At 40.7% G+C, this 26,078-nt stretch overlaps 1 protein-coding gene across 1 annotated transcript in view; it reads right to left on the bottom strand.

Annotated features, from left to right (window-relative positions):
• The window catches only part of LOC127582693 (scaffold attachment factor B1-like), a 69,786-nt gene that overhangs the window by 25,646 nt on the left and 18,062 nt on the right, over positions 1-26,078 (bottom strand). Inside the window, exons 7-14 of the mRNA XM_052038251.1 lie at positions 18,811-19,270; positions 18,281-18,324; positions 16,431-16,546; positions 14,545-14,694; positions 13,012-13,130; positions 7,561-7,682; positions 6,275-6,315; positions 4,619-4,767 (exon numbers count right to left, since the gene is read on the bottom strand). Of these exons, the coding sequence (XP_051894211.1) occupies positions 4,619-4,767; positions 6,275-6,315; positions 7,561-7,682; positions 13,012-13,130; positions 14,545-14,694; positions 16,431-16,546; positions 18,281-18,324; positions 18,811-19,270 (1,201 nt within the window). The remainder of the gene's footprint in view (positions 1-4,618; positions 4,768-6,274; positions 6,316-7,560; positions 7,683-13,011; positions 13,131-14,544; positions 14,695-16,430; positions 16,547-18,280; positions 18,325-18,810; positions 19,271-26,078) is intronic.

Below are 26,078 nucleotides of genomic sequence, written 5' to 3'. Positions count from 1 at the left end.
ATATTCTTGCATTTATTGCAACTTGAGATGCAAAGTGGAAAGTGAAAATTCTGAAGAGGACAAAACAAAGCCATTTGGCCCTTAATTTTGGTTGATCATTACAATGGATCTTGCACTTCAAGCGAGCTGACCGACATTGCCAGTTGCCTTGCCCTGAAGCCTGCTCTTTGCTGGAGTGGACCACAAGCACAAACCCCACCAGGGAAGCCAGCTGATCTGCAAGCCCAGCCTTTCCAGTCAATAAATTCCATCCCAAGAATTGTTTTGAGAGCCAAGTAAGTGCCAGCCTGCCACAGAGACTGAAACACACTAAAAGGTTTTACAATCCAACAGGATTAAAACAATTCAAAACACTAAAGTACAATTCAAAAGAATACTTATGAATAAAATAAAATGAAAATCATCTAGTAGTCAACTCTTCTGCAGTTATTTTTTCCCATTAAAATGAATGGCCCTATTGGACTTCCAGCTAGTGCTGGAAAATCTCTGGAAGTCTGCCCTCAACAGCAATCAGCTGAGCAGAAGTTCTCAACTTTCATCTTTACTCAAGAATCCCCAACTTGCATGCAGATCTGTGGGTGAACACCAACAGCCCCAGTGGAAGTGGAACATCTGCATCAATATCCATGAGAATCCAAAATTTCAATCATCACTTCAGGGGAAGGTCTGCATGTTGTTTCCAGGGTTTCCATAGGTCCTTTGTTACAGTAGATCATTCTGCCTGAGGGATGTCTTCCCTGGACCCCTATCATTCTGTTTTCTTTTCTATTTATATTTATTGAATTAAACCTATTCTTTTGTTGTAATAACTGCATTTTTTTCTAACTTTACTATTACCCCTTGGTGACCTACCTCCCTTGGTTCCCATTTGAAAACCAAAATAATAGCTGACCAGAAGAATCTACAAAGAAATTTTATTCGATGTTCTTGTAGCCCTTGGCAAAGAGCAATGTTTGATGACCTTAACACTGGCATTATATATCAAGTCCTATTCAATCTAATTTTTTCTTTTAACCATCTAGAATTGACTCAGCTTTTTCCTTATGGAAAATGAAGGGTATAACATGTTTTTGAGATTTATTCATCGATAACTGTTTTTTTTAAATCTTTTGAACAGTTGTCTAATAAACACAATCTGCCTAGATCACATTTTTTTTGATATTTACAGATTAGTAATATTTTTTAACAGTTACTTTACCTTCTTTTCAGACACCATATAAAATTGAAATTATGGAAAAAATTTTAGGTTTTAATCCTTATCAGAAGGGCCTGATAGCAATAATTTATGATCTGATTATGAAAATACGTCTAGAGACACTTGATAAAATTAAGAATGAATGGGAAAGAGAACTCCAGATACTTTTACCTGCAGAGACATGGAAGAAAATTCTCCAATTAGTTAATACATCTTCAATGTGTGCCAGACACTCTTTGATACAATTTAAGGTGGTTCACAGGACCCATATGTCGAAGGACAAGTTAGCCCATTTTTATCACCATATAAACCCTATATGTGACAGATGTAATTTGAAGATGGCTTCCCTGACACACGTTTTGGTCCTGTCCCCTTTTGGAAAAATATTGGAAAGATATTTTTAACATTATTTCAAGTGTATTGAACATTGATTTACAACCCCATCCTATTACTGCAATTTTTGGGTTACCAATGATGGATTCTGGCCATTTATCTGCTTCTGCTTGTCGTATGATTGCCTTTGTCACATTAATGGCCAAGTGATCCATTTTGTTCGAATGGAAGGATCCAATACCTCCCACCACTTTTCAGTGGTTTTCTCAAACTATAGCATGTTTAAACTTAGAAAAAAATTAGCAGCGGTACTGTTGATCCTTCGCTTAAATTTGAGGAAGTTTGGAGTCCATTTATTCAATATTTCCATATAATATAAGCTGACCTTTTTCAGATCCCTCTCAATGACACTTGAATGCAGAGGAGCAGAGTTGACAACATAGTAATGTTTCTTTTTCTTTTTAATTGAAGAAATATCAGTCCAGTTTTTTTTTGAAGTTTTTGGGTTTTTTTTGGTTTATTATCAATATTTTTGTTTAAATTTGGGTGTTCTTCTTTCATATAATTAAATTTCATTTCTTTTCAATCTTTCCTTTTGTATTTGTTCACTTAATAAGAGAACGGGAGGTTTAGATTACATTTTTTTTACTCCTTGTGATTATATATTTTAACTGTTATGATTGCTATCCTGATCTCTTAGCACCATTTTGTACTAATTTGAAAATTAATAAAAAGATTGAAAAAGAAAAGAACACTGGCATCATGGCTGCCTGCACATGCAACACCTTTCGTTTCTGCTGCTTGGGGCAGAGGGTCCCTTGTCTCAGTACTTGACACGACATGAAATAAAGATTGAGACAGCACAAGAAACAGAAGCAAGAGTTGACCACTAGGAATCCCAGAAATAACCATAAATAGGGAAAAGGAGGAATAAAGGAAAATTATAAACACAAGGAGAGTGGTACTAAGCAAACTGTTGGAGCTGTGAGCTGACATCTCCAGGTCCTTATGGTATGCCCGCCGGGACCCAAAACTGGCCAGTGAAATATTGATGCAATGAGGTTTAATTTTCCAAAATATCCGAGATTTGGTGAAGGTCCCAATAGTTTGGAAAATAGCAAATGTAAACATTTATCCAAAAAGAGAGACAGGAAACCATAAGCCAGTTAGCTTCACATCTGTCATGGCAAAAATGCTGAAAGATATTAAAGATTTTATATCAGGCAGTGAGAAAAATTCAAGAAAATCACACGAAGCCAAAATACTTTTGTAAACATGAAATGATGTTTGAATGATCTATTATTGTCCCTTGAAGCTGTAACATATGCTGTGAATAAAGGGGAATCAGGGGATGTATAAACTATTTTCAGGAGGCAAACATTGTGAAGAATGTAGTAAGAGGTGAGGATAGGCTAGCAAATAGAAAGCAGAGATTAGGCATAAATGGGTCTTTATCTGGTGGTAAGACAGAATGAGTTATGTGCCTTGGGGTGGGGGGTGGGGGGAGATCTGGGGTGGGGCCTCAACTAATGATTATATAATGGTGGCTACATTTACTGCTGACATAGATTGGTAGGAAGTAAGTTGCGAAATGGACATTGAAGGCTACAAAAGGAACCTTGACAGGTTAGGTAGATAAAAGAAACTGCCGATGCAGGAATCAAGGAACAATGACAGGTTAGGACAGGCTCGGACAGGTGAGACGGTAGTTCATTGGAACATAAAATCCTCAGGGATCAGTTAGGAAGGACATTGGTGTGATCACATCTGGATCTGGAGGACTGCACACAGTAGTACTGGTCTCCTTATTTAAGTATGTTAGTGCAATGGAAATATTTAAGAGGTTTACGAGACTAATACCTAGAACAGGCATGTGGTCTTATTGGACAGATTAGGCTTGTGGAAGAGGAAGAGATGACTTAAGTGAAACTAATCCCATGGTCAATGTGATGAGGGTGTCTCTGCCCCCGCCATCCCACCTCCACCCCACCTCCCCCAACAGGTGGAGAAGGTGCCTCCTGCTCCCCACCCCCCGCCCCCCCTCAGGTGGAGAGGGTGCTGGCTACAGTGGAGGGGGTACCTGTTTGACAGATCAAGGAAGAGGGGTATGGAGAAATGGCATGGGAGTTGGGGCCAGCATAGATCAGCCATGATCATATCAAATGTCAGGGCAGGCTTGAAGGCCTACTGCCTACTCCTGCTCCTATTTTGTTGTGTTCTTGTGTATGTGAGAAAATCTAGAATTAGGAAACATTGTTTAAAAAAATGGTGCCACCCATTTAAGACGAGATGAAGCAATTTTTTTTCTGAGGGCCATGAGCCTTTGGAACACTGCTTCCACTGCCCTTGGAGAAAGACCAGCTTTTAAAAGTTTTAAGCAGAAGTAGATGGATAACTGACATGCAAGGAGGTAAAAAGTTACCACAGGTAGAAGGGAATACAAAGCTGAGGTTACAATCACATCAGCAAAGATGACTTGAGGGGCTGAACGGTCTACTCCTGCTCCTACTTTGTGTATTCATACACCTACACTGTTATAATTAAGCTTAACCACATGTTTGAGGAATAGCAGCTCATCTTCCAGCTGGACATGTTGCAGCCTTCCGGACTCGATATCAAATTTGGCAGCTGTAGTTAACTGCCTTCTCTTCTGTATCAGAGCTGGTCATGTCAGTCATTCATTTGTCTTACCAGCTCCATTTTTCTCTCTATATTAACACACCCTGACCTGATGGGCACATCCCATTGTGCTGCTATTTACAACATGCTTTACTACTATCACTCTGTAACTGCCCCATTAACCCATTTGAGCAGATGACCCATACAACTTACCCCACGGCAACCCTGACCTCAACCTAACACGGATATTCCCTTTGCGTTATACATCACCCTCGCCCCCAACTTTTCTGCAAATTATTAACTTCCCCCCCCCCACCGATCTGAAGAAGGGTCTTTGACCTGAAATGCTAACTCCATCTTTCTTTTAGAGATGCTGCCTGACCTGCTGAACTTTGTAAAGATGTTCTAGAAACGTAACTTATTCCATGCAAGGCTTTTAAGATTTTAAATAGATGCAGCAATTATACCAACCTGTGTCTCTCAGTTTCCCAGAAATCTCTCCTGTGGTCCCAATGTCGTTCTCGCACACGTTCTCTCATTGATATAAGTTTATCAAAGGACATAAAATCTCTTCCTCTATCTCTGCTGTAGGATGTTCTTTGATGACTTCTGGACCTCGTCTGTTTTATACCCCCACCCCAAGAGAAAAGAAAGGCATTAGGATATTAACTCTGGTCCAAGGCATCAAGATGCACAAAACCAGCATTGCCATATGGTCTGGCTTTGGCTGACACACTTCAAAAAATGCAGTTCTCTAACTTGGTGCACATCACCTAGATCATGATAAGTGGACAACCTGTCATACACAGCATGACGCCACCAGATTTGCAATCCAATGAAATTTTGGACTTTATGTACTTCAAGTCAACCACAGTCCCAGAATATTTAAGATGAAGGAAATAAAAGAGCAGCTATGAAATGGCACAACATGAAAACAAAAAAAGCAATGCCCTGATCATCTGATGAAAGCCCATGCCAAACTCATGAACAAATCAATAAAGCCACGATATGTATTAGGAGAAACAAATGTAGAAAAGCCAATGGAAGAAATTACTTTCCAGTCCCTTCCACCCACCACCAATTAATGGAGTATGGAGAGAATAAGATGGTTTGGAAGATTAGTGTAAAAATGGGTGCAGAGAAAAGGCAGTAGCCTCGATGATTTTCTAACACTGCAGCAAAGGACTTGGTGTGGGTGATGGAGGCAGGTGACCTGTATGTAGGGGACTCAAGAAGCCCTCGAGACAAAGTCACCGAATAACCTGTTCAAGGGGGGTTCAGTAATGACAACTTGGCTCCAGACCTCATTATAGCCTTGGTATAAATATAGACCAAAGACTGAAGCGCTGACACGAGTTTTTAGTTTCTCCCTCCATAAATTCTGCATAACCTGCTATTTCAACCAATATTCTTTTTATTTTGGATTTCCAGAAACTACTTTTAGAAACTGGCCCTGACAGACAGAAGTTGAATCAGAATAGCATTTAATGTTTGTGTTTCTAAGCTTGACACCATCCAAAACAAAGTTGCTGCTTAGTGGCGTGCACCTACCACCCAAACATTAACTCCCTCTATTAATAGCACACCCAGACAACAGCATGGACAAGCTATTTGAGGAGACATTAAACCAAGGCCCCCACCTTTCTTCTTAGATGGATCTGAAAGATCCCGTCTTACTATCCCAATTTTTCCCAGGTCATATCTAAATGCTATTTGTGGATTATGGAGTTTGCAAATTGGCTGCCATAATTCCTAGATTAACTGTCCAGAGCACCCAGAGGAAACCCACAGTCACATGGAGTAACACACAGTAACATATATCCAGTTAAATTAGGCAGATACAAATACCACAGGTCATCACAGAGCCTCTTGAAAGGAAAAATGTTGTGTGTTTGTTGGTTACAAAGTATGTTCTTTATACGAGGAAGTCAGTTAGAAGCATCCCATGCTAACACTTCACGCTTCAATTCCAAAGATTAGCTCAATGCAATCCTCACACTTCTGATAAAAAGGAACTGCAGTGACTGGAAAGCCAATGTACTTTTTACTCCCCTCAAAATGTAATTAATTGGGTTTAGCTGTAGTGACCGTAAAGACAGGGAATTCTCGTGCTCATCAGGAACCTACCCTCCTCCTCTCTCGACTTCTCCTCTCTGATCCTCGAAATCCTAGAGAAAAACAAAAAAATTTAAATTTCTATTCAAAGCCTCGACTAGTGTTGTTCTTATTACATACAAAATATGAAAACATAGTATTAGTCATGCACATTGTATACAATTAGTTCTACCTTCAGGGATTGCAGCCAAGGGTGAAGAGTTGCAAAATTAATGCAGCCTCATAAGAAAACAATTATTTGTTATTAATGCTGAGCTCTGAAGGATGTACACAGGGATAGACTTTAAGATCACTGTACTTTTTGATATTAATGCCTAAAGTTGCTACAGACCAAATTATACAAACTTTTGGAATTCATCCAAGGAAATAAAGGTAGACAAACACATGGAAGTGTTAAGTAGTGTATTTTGACTTGGAAGGAAAAGGGGAGGCATGAACTAAATACAGGAGGATGCAGAGTGGGGAGGGACCTCGGGGTGTTTGAACAGACAACTTTAAAGAAAAGGTATGAAATGGCTGTTAAAAAGACAAAAAAGATCTTCTTACACAGAAGTGCAGATCAAATGCGAGTTACACCAAATCTGCACTCATTCAGCCTCAGCCAGAACACTAATTCTGGGCACTATTACTTTATATCACTATTCCTTCACTGGCACTGGAATTCCCTACCAAACAGCCCTTCACCTCAGTGACGGCAATAGTTATAAGTAGCTCAGCAACACCTTCTCAAGGGAGATAAGGATAAATAGTAGGCTTTTCAGAGACTCAGGAACAGAATCTTGTCGTAAGCTGTGGAGGACCTGTATTTCATAAAGTGGACTAGTAGCTCGAGTTTAGATGCTAGAGGCATGATCCAATCAAGAGATTTAAAATTATTAATTACATTTAATTCAATACATAAATAACAATTTCCTCTTAAGACAGAGTGCTGAATACTAATGCAAAAATTAAGTTAAGAGGTAGGCCACTTAACATTGAAAACAGGAAGCATCTTCTCAGGACTAAGGAAAGAGGCGGATACGAGGGGTCACTTGAAATTTTCCTCCAATTTTTACTGCCTTAAAAGGTACTGGGCTGATGGAGTAAATGCAGGGAAATTGTGTTGAGATGCACATTATTCACAATGTAACTGAATGTCAAGCAAGCTTGTGGGTCTAAATGCCTAGTTCTGACATTTCAGTTATGCCTTTTACAGGAAGCCTTTAATCAGTAGTGAGCTTCAATTCCAGGATAACATGCCAACCCAAGAGACTGCCCAGCCATCACTTCTCATGCACATTTCTTTCAAGTTTCCTTACTTGAGTATGATCTATATCCGCCATCTCTTTCCCTCCTCCTGTCTTTTCTCACATCATCTTCCAGTGTTCCGGTATCTCCTCCGCTGTCCTTTCGGTCATCCCTTTTTCCATTGACAGATGACCTGAAGTGGATTCAAATTATTTGACCAAGTCTCAATAATTTCACATACACACACTCTTCATCATTCCATCATGGCGAGGCTGACTAAGGTGAAGGATTTGATGCACAGTATGTGCTTATTTACAATTCAATGGCAGGATAGACGTGCCCTTCATTAACCACCAAGACTGGGTACAGTAAGCTGATACTGTACTTCCTCAATGAAAAAAGATGCACTTGAGTGGGTAGTAGACACACCTTGCAGTTGGTTGTAACAACCCTTTAACTGGCTTTCAATGCTTTAGTCCTTCAGCAACATCAGTATGCTATGTTCCAGGTTCAACTCCTGTGCTTGGCTCATTTCTGGATAGTCTAGCCTCACCAGTTAGGACATTGTGCAATGAAGATCAGATAACTGGCTCCTTGACCCACCATGTCCATGCCAACCATCAAGAACCTCTTTACTAATCCCATTTGCCAGCACTTAGTCTGTAGCCTGCTATGCTTTGGTATTTCAAGTGCTCTTATAAGTGCTTCTAACATTTTCTGAGAGTCTCTGCCTCCACCACCCCCTTAGTGCGTTCCAGATTCCAACCCTTCTGGGGGAGAAACATTCTTCCTCCGATCCTCTCTAAATCTCTTAGCCCCACCTTAAGCCTATGCCTTCTGGTCTTAGACATGTGCCACGGGGAAAAGTTTCTTACTATCTACCATACATACGCCATTCATAATTTTAAATACCCCTATCGATTCTCCCCTCAGCCTCCACTGCTGCAGCCTACCCAGTGTCTCCTCAGAACTATCCCAAGCAAAATCCTGGTTAATCTCATCTGCACCCTCTCTAGTGCAATCATACCTTTCCTATAGTGCAGCAACCAGAACTGCACACAATATTCCAGCTGTGGCTTAACCAATATTTTATAAAATTGTGCTGCCATATTCAGGGATCTTTGGACTCATACACTAGGTCCCTTTATTCCTCAATATTCCTGGAGCCCCAACATTCATGTTTATGTCTAGCCGTATTTGACCCCTCAAAATTCATCATGTCACATTTATCTGGATTAAGTTTCATCTGCCATTTCTCCACCCAATTATCATTCTATAGCCTAAGGCCATCTGCTTCACTATCAACACCACCAATTTTTGTGTCACCTGCAAGCTTACAAGTCAATCCTACATTTACTCCCAAGTTATTTATGTATATAACAAACAGCGAGGGACTCAGCACCAATCCGAGGTACACTGCTGGTCACAGGCTTCCAATCAAAAACAACCCCCCCACCATCACCCCGCCTCCTGTTACCAAGCCACTGTTGGATCCAAATTGCCAGCTTGCCGGAACCCTTGGGCTCTAACCTTTTGGACCAGCCTTCCATGTGGGACCCTGTCAAAGGCTTAATGAACTCCATGTCCACCAGATCAAGAGCCGTAATCAATATATTTAGTTACCTAATCGAAATTAGTCAATTTTAAATTAGTCGGAGTTAGACATCTTTTGCCATCTCTGAAGTGATACAATTCTACTGCCTTCCCCAAATGTGAGGGATTTGACAGGTCCTATCAATCATCGACATGATGGCAGGCTTCAGAGTTAAGAAGTGCCTACTGTCAGATGACTCCAGATCAGGTCATTGACAGCACCACAAACCAGCTTGCCTTTATATTTTAATTAAGGGTGCAGTGGCCAACAGAGTACCCCACATTACTGGCACTGTATAAGTTGGTCAGTGAAGATACAAGTACACTGATACGTGTGGCTGAACTAGTTGTTGCATAAGCTCACTTCACCAGAGAGCTAGAACACCTGCTTCCAATGAGACATAAGCAGCAATGTTAGTTATTAGTGAGGTGCCAGATGACTGGAGGATGGCTAACCTTGAACTTTTATTTAACAAGGGTAGCAGGGATAAGTCAGGGAATCACAAACCATTGAGCCAACATCAATGGTGGGAAAGTTACTGGAGGGGATTCTGAGGCACAGGATTTACCTGCAGTTGGAAAGGCAAGGACTGATAGGAGATAATCAGCATGGCTTTGTTCTTGGGAAATCATATCCCACAAATCTGATAGTTTTTTTTTGAAGAAGTCACCAAGAAAATTGATGAGGGTAGGGTGGAAGGCAGTGTCTACATGCAAGACTTTTGACAAGCCTCCCGCAGGGTAGGCTGGTCTGGAAGTTACAGCACATGGTGTCCGGGGTGAGCTATCCAATTGCATACACAATTGGCTCAATGGTAGGAAGCAGAGGGTGGTAGTGGAGGGTTGTTTTTCAGATTGGAGACCTGTGACCAGTGGTGTGCTGCGGGGATCAGTGCTGGGTCATCCGTTGTTTGTCAAATGTATTAATGACTCGTTTGAGAATGAATGCGGCATGATTTGTAAGTTTACAAATGACACCAAAATTGGTGGAATAGTAGGTAGTGAAGAAGGTTGTCCAAGGTTAGAACAGTATATTGATCAACTGGGAAAGTGGGCAAAGGAATGGCAAATGGCATTTAACTCAGACAAGGGCGGTGATGCATTTTTGGAAATATGCAATGAATGGCAGAGGCCTTGGGAGCGGTGAACAGAAACACCCAGGGGTACAAGTACCCTGAAAGTACAACACAGGTAGACAAGGTAGTGAGGAAAGTATATGGCACACTTGCCTCCATTGGCCGAGGCACTGAGTACAAGAGTTGGGATGTCATTTTTCAGTTGTACAAAAAAAAATGTTCATTAGGCCGCATTTGGAGTACTGTGTGCAGTTGTGGTCACCACACTACAGAAAAGATGCAATTAAGCTCGGGAGGGTGCAGAAAAGATTCACAAGGGTGTTGCCTGGACTGGAAGGCTTGAGTTATAAAGAGAGATTGGATAGGATATGACTATTTTCCATGGAGCAAAGAGGGCTGAGAGGTGATACAATAAAGGTATATAAAATAATGAGTGGCATACATAGGGTAGATAGCCAGTATCTGTTTCCCCACTGGAAGGGTGTCTAAAACTTGAGGGCATAGGTTTAAGGTGAGAGAGAGGAGGTTTAAAGGGGATCCGGGGGATGACCTTCCACACAAAGTAGTTTGTATCTGAAATGAGCTGTCAGAGGAGGTGGTGGAGGCAGGAACAGTAACATGTAAGGGGCATCTGGACAGGTACTTGAATGAGAAAGATATAGAGGGAAATGGAATTAATGCAGTCAAGTGGGATCAGCATAGATTTTTAACCAAGTCAAGGTGAAAGCCAATACGAGGACAAACTAGGATTTAGGAATCGAGGTATAACAGGAATTAATAACTAATCAGAGTAGAGACTTTAACAAAACAGACAGCAGAAGCAACCCAGGTTTGGACAATGGATGAAAAAAATTAAGGACATAAAGAATATGCAGGATAACCCCATGCACAGCACGAGCGGAGGAAGGCGTATGACCCTCCCCTATAGTCAGACTGAGCAAAGAACTTAAAGGAAAATGGCCTCTACTCAACTATGGGTTAACGATGGCAAGGTTAATGTGGGTAATGTATGTGAAGAGTAAGAGGATGAGATGCAAAAGGATAGGGCCTGTTAAGTGCAGCAGTGGGAAAGTGTGTATGGATCTGAGGGAAATGGCAAAGATACTTAATGAATACTTTACGTCAGTATTCGCCACGGAAAAAGATCTGGGGGATTGTAGTGGGGACTTGCAGCGGCCTGAAAAGCTTGAGCATGTAGATATTAGAAAAGAGGTGGTGCTGAAACTTTTGGAAAGCATCAAGTTAGATAAGTCACCAGGACCGGATGAGATGTACCCCAGGTTGCTGTGAGAGGCGAGGGAGGAGATTGCGGAGACTCTGATGATGATCTTTGCGTCGTCGATGGAGACAGCAGAGGTTCCAGAAGATTGGAGGGTTGCGGATGTTGTTCCCTTATTCAAGAAGGGGAGTAGGGATAGCCCAGGAAATTATAGACCGGTGAGTCTTACCTCAGTGGGTGTAAACTGATGGAGAAGATCCTGAGAGGCAGGATTTATGAACATTTGGAGAAGTATAATATGATTAGGAATAGTCAGCATGGCTTTGTCAAGGGCAGGTCCTGTCTTACAGGCCTGATTGAATTTTTTTTGACATCGATGAAGGGAAAGCAGTAGATGTAGTGTATATGGATTTCAGCAAGGCGTTTGATAAGGTACCCCATGCGAGGCTTATGGAGAAGGTGAGGAGACATGGGATCCAAGGGGACATTGCAGTGTGGATCCAGAACTGGCTGGCCCACAGAAGGCAAAGAGTGGTTGTTGAGGGGTTGTATTCTGAGTGGAGGTCGGTGACCAGTGGTGTACCTCAGGGATCTGTACTGGGACCCTTGCTCTTTGTGATTTTTACAAATGACCTGGATGAGGAAGTGGAGGGGTGGGTTAGTAAGTTTGCGGATGACATGAAGGTTGGGGGTGTTGTGGATAGCTTGGAGGGCTGTCAGAGGTTACAGAGGGATATAGATAGGATGCAAAGCTGGGCTGAGAAGAGACAGATGCAGTTCAACTCAGATAAGTGTGAAGTGGTTCCTTTTGGTGGGTCAAATATGTTGGCAGAATATAGTCTAAATGGTAGGATTCTTGGCAGTGTGGAGGATCAGAGGGATCTTGGGGTCCAAGTCCATAGGACGCTCAAAGTGGCTGCGCAGGTTGACTCTGTGGTTAAGAAGGCATATGGTGTATTGTCCTTCATCAATCAGGGAATTGAATTTAGGAGCCGAGGGGTATTGTTGCAGCTATATAGGTCCCTGGTCAGACCCCACTTGGAGTACTGTGCTCAGTTCTGGTCGCCTCACTACAGGAAAGATGTGGAAGCCATAGAGAGGGTGCAGAGGAGATTTACAAGGATGCTGCCTGGAATGCGGAGCATGCCTTGTGAAAGCAGGTTGAGGGAACTCGGCCTTTTCTCCTTGGAGAGACGGAGGATGAGGGGGGACCTGATAGAGGTGTATAAGACGATGAGAGGTATTGATAGGGTAGATAGTCGGAGGCTTTTCCCCAGGGCTAAATTGGTGGCCACAAGAAGATTAAGGTGCTGGGGAGTAGATATAGAGGAGATGTCAGGGGTAAGTTTTTTTTTACTCAGAGAGTGGTGAGTGTGTGGAATGGGCTGCCAGCAACGGCGGTAGAGGCTGATGTGATAGGGTCTTTCAAGAGACTGTTAGATAGGTACATGGAGCTGAGTAAAATAGAGGGCTATGGGTAAGCCTAGTAATTTCTAGGGTAGGGACATGTTTGGCACAGCTTTGTGGGCCGAAGGGCCTGAATTGTGCTGTAGTTTTTCTATGTTCTAACTAATAACATTGAAATATCTGCAACACAAGGTAAAACCATAAAGATACTGATCACAGCTACTTACCTATCTCTGGAATGATCTCTGTCATTCCCACTTTTTCGGTTGGAACTTGGTTTGGAGACCTTGTTGACATTTTCTCCTTTCTGCTCTGTACGTTTCTTACAGCTAGGTTCATTTTTAGCCTGAGGACACAAACATGGGCTACTAATTATTGACTACAGCTCTGCCTTCAATACCAATTCCAAGCAAACTCATTGCCAAACTCCTAGACCTTGGGCTCAGCAATTGGAACCTTGACTTCCTGACCAACAGGTCACAATCAGACCGCAATGAGGATAGGCAGTAACACCTCTGCCACGATTATCTTCAACACTGGTGCCCTGCAAAAATGTGTCCTCAGCCGCTTACTCTATTCACTATACACTCATGACTGTGTGACCAGATTCTGCTCTAACTCCATCTACAAGTTTGCAGATCATTATACTTTAATGAAGTGATATGGCAGTGGGTTGTTCATGGGCACCGCATTCATTACCTAATTCTAAAATGATTCAATAATCCCATAAAATCTCAAAATTCCAGACATTGCTTAACTCCCATTTGCATTCTCCAGCTTCCTTCTACCTACTTTCTGTCAATATCCTGAAGTGCTCTGACATTCACTCCATTCCTGTCATCTGGACAAAGCCTTGCGAAAATGGCTTCCACTATGATCATTTCTTAAGAAAGTTGAAATGGACACTTTTAGAATCCTTGTTTTCAATGAAGAAATTAAAATTTTATTGAACCTCAGTGTGCCCTTGCGCATCTCAAACACATTCAATCTGTTGAAGTGCTTACAATATATTACAGTTGAATTCCAAGTTTATTTAAACAAAAACCTTAAGATCACATAAATTGAAATGAAAATGAGTGAAGAAAATAATAATGCACTAATCAGTACTGACAAAAAAAATTTCTGAGCTTATACACCATCCTTGCTCTTCAAATGAATGAGCATTCTTCTCACACGAGAATTTAGCACTGCCATATTCCTTGGATCTTCCTCACCAATTAACAGCAAGCAGGATGATGCATTAATTGGACAATCTTCCATTGCATTGTGTCAGTAATCCAGGAATTTACAGCTCTGAACATCTTGCCTTCTACATGATAATGATGAGCATTTCCCTCCTTTACCAAATAAAACTGGCTCCATTGACCCTGTAGTGGGCTAATTACAATAATTTGGTCTCCTCCAACTAGTAGCATGAAACCCACTACACACCTCCAGGCAAGCAACCCAGAACCAAACAAGAACATAGCACAGGCTGCAAAGTAAACGTCACAAAATCTACGCAGAGCTTCTGGAGTCAAACTGTATTGTAATAATGGAAGCTGATGACACCAAGAAAAGGGAATTAACTCTGGGGAATATGAGGTCATGTATCTAGTTTCCTTGGGACCAAAGTAAATTGCTACATGCAGGTTGTTACGACAGACCTCCACAAATCTCACACACAAAGTGAAACTACCTCAGTTGTATAAACAGTTGTCAAATTCAGATTTTCAACATGCCTGTTTAACCATTCCCATTGGTAAGTTCTAAGTACTCACCACTTCTACAGTGATGGTTTGTCCATTTAGTTCAGATTGATTCAAGGAGGAGATGCATTCTGTTGCCTCCTCAGGAGTCAACATGGTAATGAATCCATAGCAGCGTGCACCAGGATTACGAGCATCTGTTACAACTTTGGCACAAATCACCTGTGTAAAAAATAACCAGTACAGGAAGCACGAGTGGGTGAGTACAGGAAATGTCATTTATTGGCTCATTAAATGGTACTTGTTCTATTACAATATTGACTTGCAACTTCTTCAATAATTTGACACATTCACTGTAAACTGGCACAATTTGATCTTAAATTACTGTGTAAAAATTGACAAAAAACTAAATGAAATGCCTGTCCAACGGCATTTTTAAATTTGAGACTAAATAGACAGCTTCCATGGCAGCTCACAACATCATTATAGCCCTGCAGTCCACCAGACAGAAGCAACATACTGCATCTCCAAGCAACAGCTCAACATTCCCCATTAAAGTCCAAACTTATCTACAGCTTGAAATAGTTCCCTAATCTGAAGAGTCTTAGAGCACTTTCCTCTCTCCCTGAGAGCATAGAACTCACCTGCTGTTGCTTATTTTACATTATAATAGGCATACAATATGTATAATAATGATAATATATAATATGTAATAATATGTTATAATTGTTCTTCCCAAGCTTAAGATTTACTTCTCTACATTCTTATTGTCATAAAGTCAAGACTATTTCATTCTCGATCAGCATCTCAAAGCAGTGTGACAGCTGCCCTTAAATCATCTCCCAACAATCTGCAACCCTTAAGCTGGAGCACGATCTCGTCTGTCTCCTACTCTTTGATTTCACCCTGGCAGTCTTCTTTCATGGAATTGAATACAATGACAAAACTTCAAGGGATGATTACTCAAGTTTCAATAAAATTCAGTATTTTTGAGTACTGGAAAACCAATACAAGTGAACTTCTTCGACTTCATTTTGGAGCAATTTCACTATCCTTCAATATGCTACCTCTGGTATCTGAATGGCATGGAACACTATGAGAAACCACAAGGTTGAACCATCGATGAATTCTGTCAGAAGTTTATTGGAGGGTGCAGCACAGTAGCGCAATTAATAGAATTGACGTCTCACAACACCATCAGCCCAGGTTCAATTCTGACCTCTAGAGATTTCTGTGTGAAGTTTGCATGTTCTCCCTGTGACATCTGGTTTCCTCCCACATCCAAAGATGTGCAGGTTGGTAAGTTAATTGGCCAGTGTAAATTTCCCATTGTGTACACCTGACAGCCTGGATCTGTGTGGTACGAATCTATGACGAAGTGAAAAGTTAATGCTGTTTCTATTACCACATTATTTGCTTAATATCTCTAGTCTTTATTTCAGATTTCCAATTGCTATTTATCTAATCATGCTAATAGCTCACTGAATCATAGAAAGATACGGTACGGAAACAGGCCCTTCAGCCCAGCAAGTCCACCTGACCATCAAGCACCATCTTCACACCAATCCTATCCTAAGCCATTTTATTCTCCCCCTATTTCCAAGAACTCTCCCCCGCCTTCCAATTTACTTACACACTAGGGACAATTAACCACCAATCTGCATGTTTTGAAGAAAGTGGAGCACCCAGAGGAAACTCACGTGGTCACAAGGAAAATGACAAAACTCCACACAGGCAGCACCAGGAGTCGGGATTGAACCCAGGTCACTGGAGTTGCGAGTCAGTGGCAACCAGCTGTGTCACTGTGCTGTCCCAGGTTTCTACATGTCTGCCTAACAGCATATGACAGGTCAACCCATTACTGTAAATCACAATGATACATCCCAAACGAGGTGACAAGCTTCTCTCCCCATCCATTCTCTCAATACTAACAACATAAAGTAGTCCTCAGCTCTTACCTTGCCATGTTTACTGAAGAGGTTCTTCAAGTCAGTTGCCCTGGTAGTGGAGGACAGACCACTCACCCAAAGGTTCTTGCCAGTAGCGTCTGAAGGTCTGCAGGAACCTGGTTCCTCTGAATTGCAAATTGGTCTTATTAATTATAAAACTGTACAGCAAAGCAAGAACTGGATGCAGATATGTGGCGAAATTATTTTCTTCAGTGGTATTTTCACTTCATTTGTATAAACGTATTTGCATGACACAAGGGGCAGCCTGTTCCCTTCAACATCAACAACTTCTGTAAGCACACCATTTGATGTTGACAATGCAAGTTCTGAAACATCTTCAAACAAATAAACTGTGAAGCTTTATTTCCTTAGCACTGGGGAGAATGGAAGCAATGATACAACACCCCCACCCCCAAATATAAACACTACAGGGAAATGTAGTTCCAGGCTGGGACTCTGGGTATGGGGTCCTGGTGCCCAAAAGTTTAGTCAAAGATTTTAAGAAGCATCTTAAGAGTTGATAGAGAGAGGGGTTCACAGTTGGAAATTTAATAGTGTTTGGCGTCATGGAGCAGAAGGGAGGTTCTAAGGCAGATTAATCAACTCAAAACGTTAACTGTTTCTTTCCACAGATGCTGCCTGACCTGAGGAGTAATTCGAGCATTTTCTTTTATTACACAAATGTAGAGATTAGTCAAGTATAACAAATAGTTTTAACATTCATATAGGATAGGCTAAGCAGAAAAGCTGCTGCTCCCAAAGTCTGTGAATTGCCGGTTTGTGTTCAGGATTGTCTTCTATCATACAAACTAGAACCAACAAAAGAGGAAACCACAGTAGATTTAATGACTGAATCTGCCTGAGTACTTGTTAACACCATAATGACGCACAAGCATCGGCAATCAGAAAGTTGTGTTTAAAGGGAAAAATGAAAACAGAAGATTCTAGATATAAGAAACCAAACCAAAAGAAAACAAACTAACAGGACGAACGTAAACTGCACAATTGTAAACTGCTTTTGCTTTGCATTTAAATTCTTCAAACAGCAAAATCTATTTGAAGAATTTGAATGCAGAGCAGAACCAGTTTATAAGCTTTTTAAAAAAAATAGCTATTAGAGGTGAGGAACAAGATGACAAAACTAGAGCAGATTCACGCAACTGGGAGGCTGGCAAACTATGATGAAGCAGAAAATAAGTATATGAGTATATGTAAAGAAACTTGCAGGGATTATAAAAACAACAGAATAAAACCTTCACAACACGGGGGGGGGGGGGGGGGAGAAACAGTAGTCAACTGAGTGTCAGGTTAGAGAATTCCAAATACCTTTACACAGACATTGGAAGATGTCTGGAACTCACAGCGGGTAATAGCAGATGCAATAGCAATGTTTAAGAGGCATTTAGACAGACACATGAACAGGCAGGGAATAGAGAGATACAGACCATGTGCAGGCAGTTTAGTCAGATTGGCATCATGGTCGATGCAGACATGGTAGGCCGAAGGGCCTGTTCCTGTGCTGTACTGTTCCAGCTTTTGACCACTGTTTGAGTGAAGGCATTTCGGTCCTAAACAGTCTAGTCCTTGTTTTGAGATAAGACTCCTAGCTCTAGACTCCCTAGCCTGGAAAACATCCTCCATATATCTATTTTGCCAAGCTGAAACTCTAGCAATGTGTTATTTCTACCTGTTAAACTGATACCCGATTTGCAATAGTAGCTGACAACAGAGTCACCAGGTTGTAATTTCTAAAATATGCAAAATGTTTCTCGATTTCCTTTAATTTCCTGCACAATCTATACACTAGTTAAATACTAAGCAGAATAAAGGATGGGTTATATTTGTAGTCTATGACTTACCTTTTTCACTTGCCTCATTCTTAATATCTTTTCCATCCTCAGAGCTAAAGACACAAAGGTATATTTCATGAGACATTCAGAAACTCAAAGTGTTCTCAACAGAAAGCATCGTCACTTCCAACTAGATAAATTCTCCAATACCTACCCAAGTATTACAGCTATCATTAGCTGCAAGTCATTGTGAACGAAACACTTATAAATATGTTTGCAGAGGTGAACACCAAAGATGTTTTGGACCCAGCTACAAATAGATCTGTACAAGAATTGTCTCAATTATACTTTGATACCATCAGCGAAGAGCACACAGAGAGCAAATTCCTACTTGCAAACTCTGCAGGATGGAGGAAAGTGGAAAGAATAAACAAATGCAGCCTCCAATGATACAGGGAAGAGATTATCAAGAGATTTTAAAATTAAAATAAAATCTGTTCAAAAATTACCACCACTGGGCTGGCCAATTCACAAGATAAGTTTACTGGAATCATCTTAGCATGATTGAAAATCTGATCTTGAACTAAGAAACAACAAACCTCTTCTGATCACTGCCCTCAACAATCGAAGGTTCTCTCTTTTCTGCTTTGTTAGAACCTTCATCTTCTGGTTTCCTTGCACTGGTTTTACATTCCTCAAGTCTTGGCAGTGGTTCCGTTCCCGTTCCCTCAGGCTCTCCCTCTTCTACTTCATGCTTCTGCTGGCAACTTTCCATCTTGCTATTACTTTCAATCGTGTCCATCTTCTCAGCATCAACTTTTTCCTCAGTGGGCTGTGTACAGTCCGTCTCCATCTTGGGTCCTTCCGGATATATTTCACTACCCTCGTCCAACGTAATTCTGTCCTCCATTTGAACCATGGTTTTATTTTCCTCTTCCATATAGCTGGCATCCATATCAATCATATATTGCATCAATACCCGAGGATCTTCAGGGGGCTTCTCCTCTGTAGGAACTGAACTACAAGCCTCCCCCGAATTCTCAGCTACATTCTCCTTTTCTATGGGATTAATGGAATAAACAGCACAAGGTTTAATTATAGCATATATAGCAAGAATACATGAGGAGCTAGTACACTCCCCTACCCACTGGGAGATTGGAAAACTGAGGGAGTATAAAAAGTACTGTCAGTATAATGACTTTCTCACTAGTACACCCAAAACCAAAGAGAGAGACTGTAGCTCTGAATGTCAAAAGAAGCAATTCCTATCAACTCAAGTGGAATGCCTGAATTGAGACTCTGATATCCAACATTTAAGGTATCAAGGACCCAGTCACCCTCAACATTTTAATCAGGTACTTCACTCTTTTTTTAGTTTTCCCTAGCTCTCACTTTGATCACTCCCAAAGGAAGACAGACTCTGGAAAACTCAAGTGCTGCAAATGATGGAAACTTTGTTCAATACAAGAACTCTTCCCTAGGCCAAGTTCCTGAACAAAAAAAGTTAAATTGCGATTAAAACATCCATTACAGATTTGAGAACATTCCAGTGATGCTGTACTTATTAGAGGGGCTGTCTTTCAATTGGGATGTTAATCCAAGATTTAATTTGCCCTCTTAAGTGAGTACAATCTGAAGAGGATTCTCTGCTAATTATCATCCCTCAATCAACAAAATTAAAATAGATTATACAGTGTAAAATAAGTTATCGGTGATTTACCACACTTCTGTTTGTGAGACAGTATTATTCAAATTGGCTACTGTGTATCCTACAACAGTGCCTGCCCCTCAAAAATACAATATTGACTGTGAAGTATTTTGGCGCACCAAACAAAAATTGCAGAAAGCAAATTGTTTCTGTATGCCTATATAACCGAACTGTAGTGAAAGCAGACATTTCTAATCTTTCAATACTGACATTGGCATCTAAATGAACAACTTTTTCCAGAACAAAAGATGTTTGTGATTAACTTACAGTAGGCAAAGCAGAAATAACAGGTGCAGAAAGTCAACTTAGCATTAACAGAACCTTCAACCTGCGTGCAATGCTTCTCCTTTGGTTTCCTCTACTCTCCGTCACTTTTCCGCGTTTTTTAAAACTTTTTCCTCAACCATTCTGATTAGTAAAAGGCGACTGCTTTCTCTGTCCTTCCCTTCACAAAGTCAAGTTGATGATACCAAAGCTGTGTGGCAGAGAGAACTGCAAGGATATGGGGCTTCTGGGCTATAAATAGGGTAAATGAAAAGGCAAGGACATGGCAAATGGAATATGGAATATGATGTAGACCATGCTCTTCTATATCTTATGACAAATTTACATCAAAACAGATTGAAAAGTACTGCTTAGAAGTACCTAGGCAGGTAGAAATCACTGAAAGTTAAAATTTTGTTGGAGCAAATGATTAGGAAGGCAGAGAGCACGTTGGCCTACATTGCAAGAGCATAGATGTCTTACTGAAACTACTTTGGCCCTCAAGACACTACAGCTGGAATATTACGTACAGGTCTGGTCTCACCAAATATGTGTTGGTTTACCAGATTAATTCCTGTTATTTGAGGATAGGGATTGGTGGTAGATGCAGGGATAGTGTTTTGTGGTACCCATAACCAGAGGTAAATAAGTGGTCAGCCATTCAGAACTGTGATGAGAGGAAATTTCTTGCCTCAGTAGATATTGAATCTTTGGAATGCTTGGAAAAAAGGGCTACTAAGAATCAATGGCTGATAATATTCAAGATGGATACATTTTTTTTTGGATATTAGTGAATCAAGGGAAATGGGACTAATACAGCACAGTGGTATCAAGGTTTAAAAAAAAATCAGCCTTGATATTGCTGAAGGCAGGACAAGCACAAGGGGATGAACAGCCTTGTGTGCTTAGTCTTTCCACACATTGTCCAATCAAATCAACCTTCACTGCATTCATTATATTGTATGTATATTCTTGCTTAGGTTGGGAGACCAGAGCTCTACACAATATTCTGAGTGCAATCTCAACAGGAGTTTACATAATTGCAGTAAGACACCTTTCATCTTGCACATAAATCCTTTTACACCATAGGCTAACATACTGTTTTCCTTCCTAATTGCTTACAGGACCTGAATGTAACTTCAGTGAATTGTGTACAATGACACCCAGGTCTTTCCAAACCCCACTTTTCAATCTCTCGGCATTTATAAACTACTTGCTTTTCTACTTTATTCTAGCAAAGGGGATGACCTCACGTTTTCCCGCATTTTATTTACTGTTTCCTCGACTATTTGTTTATTTATCCTCATTAAAACTCTCTGCATTCTGTTCACAACTTACTGCAAACCAGGTTTTGTATCATCAGCAAACTTAGAAACATTGCATTTGGTCCCTTCACCTAAACCACTGACAGATTGTGAACAGCTGGGTCACCGGTGCCAACTTAGGACTCTCCACTGTCTTCTAACTCTAAAATTAACCAATATCCGAATAAGCAGGGAATGGCCACTTGGCCCTACAAGACTACTCCACAGCTGATATGATTGTAACCTCAATTCTGCATCTCTGTGCTAACCTTTCACTCTTTTGTACATCAAGAACTTATTACCTCAGCTTTAGAAATATCCAAAGGCTCTGCTTCTGAGCTTTTGGGGAAAGAAAGTGCTACAAGCTCCAGAAAAAATTTCAGCTCTCCACCTTCTTGAATGTGTGACTCCTTATTTTTAAGCAGAGATTGCCTCGTTCTAGATTCTCTCACAAGAGGAAAAGGCCTCTCCAAACCATGCCATCAAAACCCTTCAAGATCTTAAATGTTTCAATCAAGTCCTTGGCACCTTCTAAACCCCAGTGGATACAAGACCATCTCGTCCAATCTATTCTCATGAGACGAAGGGTGGCACAATTACAATTACAGAGCTAGTAGGGCTGCTGCTTTACAGCAACAACCCGATTCCAATGCTGACCTTGGGTACTTTGTGGACTTTGCACTGTGTGGATTTCCTCCCACATTCCAGGTTGGTAGCTTAATTGGTTACTGTAAATTGTCCTTGGTTTGTAAATGAGTGATAGATTTGGGGAGAGAGTTGGTTGATGGGAATGTGGGGAGAGTAAAACAGGTTAAGGTAGTAGTGCAAAACAAAAGGAGCGCTTGACAGTGCAGACTCGGTTGGCTGAAGAGTCTGCTTTTGTGCTACATCTCTGACTACAATAGCCCACCAACTCCAGGTATTACCTCTTCTGAACTGTTCCCAATAATTTAATTACTTCTGCCTTACTTTAGTGTCCAATTATCTTAGCAATAAATAAGTTAGCATTTCTAATAATTTGCTGCAGCTACATACTAGCCTTCTGTAGGTTATGCACTAAAACAACTACATTCCTCTACATCTCAGATCTCTGCAATCTCTCTTTTGTATTTTCCCCACAAAAATAGAAAATTTTCTGATTTTCCTACGATACTCTATTTGCCAGATCTTTGCCCACCAACTTAACCTATCTAACCTCCTTACATAGTCTTCACAACTTACTTTCCTACTCATCAGCAAATTTAGCAACAATACCTTCAGTGCCTTCTCAGAAGTTGAGGTCCCACCACCACTGCCTGTGGCATATACTTGTAATATCTGGCCAACTAAATAAAGACACCTATATGCCTACTGTTAGTCAATTTTCTACCAATGTCAACATGTTGCCTCCTAAACCATGAGCTTTTACTGTCCACAATAAACTTTAAAGTGTCACCTTCTGGAAATCCAATTACCATACATTTGCCAATTACCCTTTATCCACAACACATTACTTCTTCAAAGGATTCCAATAAATTGGTCAAACGTGCTCTTTCAAAAAACCATGATGATTTTTGCCTCACGTTACTGATTTTGTTCAAGTGCCTTGCTATAGTGCCTTGAATAATGGCTTCCAACATTTTCCTCATGACAGATGTTAAGCTCACTTGCCTGTAGCTTGCTGCTTTCAGTCTCCATCCCCTTTTGAATAGTCGTATTTGTTGTTTTCCAATCTAATGGAACCGAACCCAAATCTAAAAGTTGGAAAATTAAAACCAATGCATCAACTATCATACCAGCCACTTCTTTTCAGACCCCGAGACACAAGACCATCAAGACCCATGAACTTTGTCAGCCAGCTGCTCCAACCACTTGCACAATACCTCTTCTCTGGTCACTGTAGTTTTTCTGATTTCCTTCCACCTTTCCAAGCCCCAATTTACAGATATTTCTGCACTGTAACTTCTATTCTCTATCATGAAAATTGTGCAAATTTTCTCTTTAATTCATTTGCCTTGTTTCCCATTATTACTTCCTCAGACTCTATAGCACCAATACCTGCTCTGTTAACACTTTTCCTCTAAAGATCTACAGGAAGTCCGATGCTCTAATTTTTCCTAATTACTTAATCGTTCTTTGCTGTCTTTTATATTCTCTCCAATCTTCTGACTTGCTACCCATCTTGACACAATTGCGTATATGCTTTTAAAGCAAGAAAAAAAACAAACTGCCGGAGGAACTTAGTGGGTTATATGCTTTTATAGTCTGATACTACCCTTAACTTTAGTTAAGCAGTTATCTTGCTCTGCTTTCATCCCTCATAGCCGCCCTAGAGTTTAAAATACTAGTCCTCTTCCCACGAAGCTCTCCCTCAAATTGAATGTAAAATTCAATCAGCTCACTGCTGCCTACGATCATGGTTTTTATGAGGTCATTAATTCATCACATCTCATTAAACTGTCAAATCCATTAACAGCCTGCTCCTGGTTACCTCTAGAACGCAAGAAACCATTTAAAAACATGAATTCCTTTGCCCATACGTTCCGATTTTTTTTTACAGTCTATATCTAGAAAATACCCCATGACTATCAATGTAACTTTCTGACAGCTCCTCACAGTCTGTCTTGTCACATGGTTACTGTTGGGGATCCATGCACCACTCCTACTTCCTGCCTTTATTATTTAGAACATAGAACAGCACAGCATGGGCCCTTCAGCCCACTATGTTGTGCCGACCTATATGATCAACCTAACCCTTCCCTCCGACACAGCCCATAACCCTCCATTTTTCTTACATCCACGTGCCTACCTAAGAGACTTTTACATGTCCCTATTGTATCAGCCTGTTGTATTTATTTCCATCCAAATCACTTCTGCATCGTTTCCTGAATTTAGACCATTATTAACAGCCACTTCTCCGTTTATTCCTAGCTTGTCCTTCAATTTTCAAGTCCCAATCTCTCATCCTGTAGCTGTTTTTATAATATCAATCAGATCATATTTCTATTTGTGCTTTCAGTTCATCTGTTTTGTTTCAAATGTTAGCCTTTGTCCTCTATCATCTCCTGTCATTATTTCCTATATTAATATCTTTCCCTTTAGACCTGACCCTACTTTTTGATTTTCCAGATCCCCACAACTTTGATACTATTTAAATTCCTCTCTACTCCCTTCATTATGTGGTTTGCTCCAACAATGGTTTCAGTACAGTTCAGGTATAATTTGCTAATGCCAAAGCTCTCACTTGTACTGGTGCCAGTCCCCCACAAACCAGAACCTACTTCTACCACACCAATCATTGAACCATCTCCCTGATCTTATATGCACCAAGCCAATTTGCACATGGTTCTGCTTAAACCCACTAACCCTTCTGCCATACCAAGGAATTGCCTCACCCTTTCTCTAATAGTCTTAAGTTTCCCCACATTTAATAGCCCACTCCAATTATTTAGTTTGCAGTTCTTGTTATTAGATTTACTGGGATACTGGAATTCAACTCACATCAACTGCAACCCAACAAAACTGTTCGCTCTTTCCCCAGAACCGGTGCCAGTGCCCCATGAATTGAAACCCATTTGATGAATCTCTGAGTCACGCATTACCCAGAGGTTGTGGCTTCTGTGGTTCTGCCTTTTAATGTAATCCCTAGCTTCAGCAGAACCTCCTTCTTAGTCAATGGACATTGTTGATTTCGACAATTAGCCACGACAACTGAACCTTTTCCCTTCCACTCAAACCTAGTTCTTCTCCATCCCTGAGGCAGTCTCAATCCTGACACTAGTCAGACAACCAAACCTTATGTATTCATACTCACTGCTGCAAAGAACAGTATCTCCTAACTGTACCTCCCAACACTACCACTATATTCATCTTCATTTCAACATGAAAAGACCTCTGCACCACGATGTTGTACCGAGTTTGACCATCCTCCCTGCAGTCTATATTCTCATCCACAGACTTCAAGAATTTTGGCTCCACCAATGCTACCTTCTGACTCCCCATTCCTGCCTCACTCAGTCACATCCTCCTGTTCCTCTTGACAGACCAATTCTGCAGCTCCAAATTTAAGGGGTGTTTTTCTAAGAAGCCTTTTTGAACAATGTTCTCTATCCTTGAAGTTCTGCATCTCAGGCTCTAGCTCATCAACTGCAAGTCAAAGTTTCTCCAGTTGCAGTTACAGTAAATGTGGTCATCATGGGACCTCACTGGTTTCAACAGCTACTACATACTACAGGCACAACACATCCCCTGTATTCTCACCCTAGTAATTAATTAAATAAGTGCTATCAACTGGCTGTTTATAACTTGTTAATTATAACTTTGTCTGCTCACTAATATAACTTCATGACACTAGTTTAGTTAAAAATAAGCAGAAGATTATGAACTTTAATAAACACCTTTAAGACGGAAAAAATAAAACAATAAACTCACCAGACAGCCAGATTATCTCAGATTTACCATCAGGTTAAAAACGACTGAATATGAAAAAGGTATTTTTAGTCCCATTTACTTTAAATAGGTTAAATATCCACCTGTGCTGCAAATTTCTATGCGCTCTACCAACTAGCTAAATGACCAGTTGATCATAGAATTCATACATCAACTGGACTAG

The sequence above is a fragment of the Pristis pectinata genome, chromosome 24 (assembly GCF_009764475.1).
Source record: "Pristis pectinata isolate sPriPec2 chromosome 24, sPriPec2.1.pri, whole genome shotgun sequence".
Lineage (NCBI taxonomy): Eukaryota > Metazoa > Chordata > Chondrichthyes > Rhinopristiformes > Pristidae > Pristis > Pristis pectinata.
Note: the sequence above shows the minus strand (reverse complement) of the source record. Positions and strands in the feature narration are given on the sequence as shown.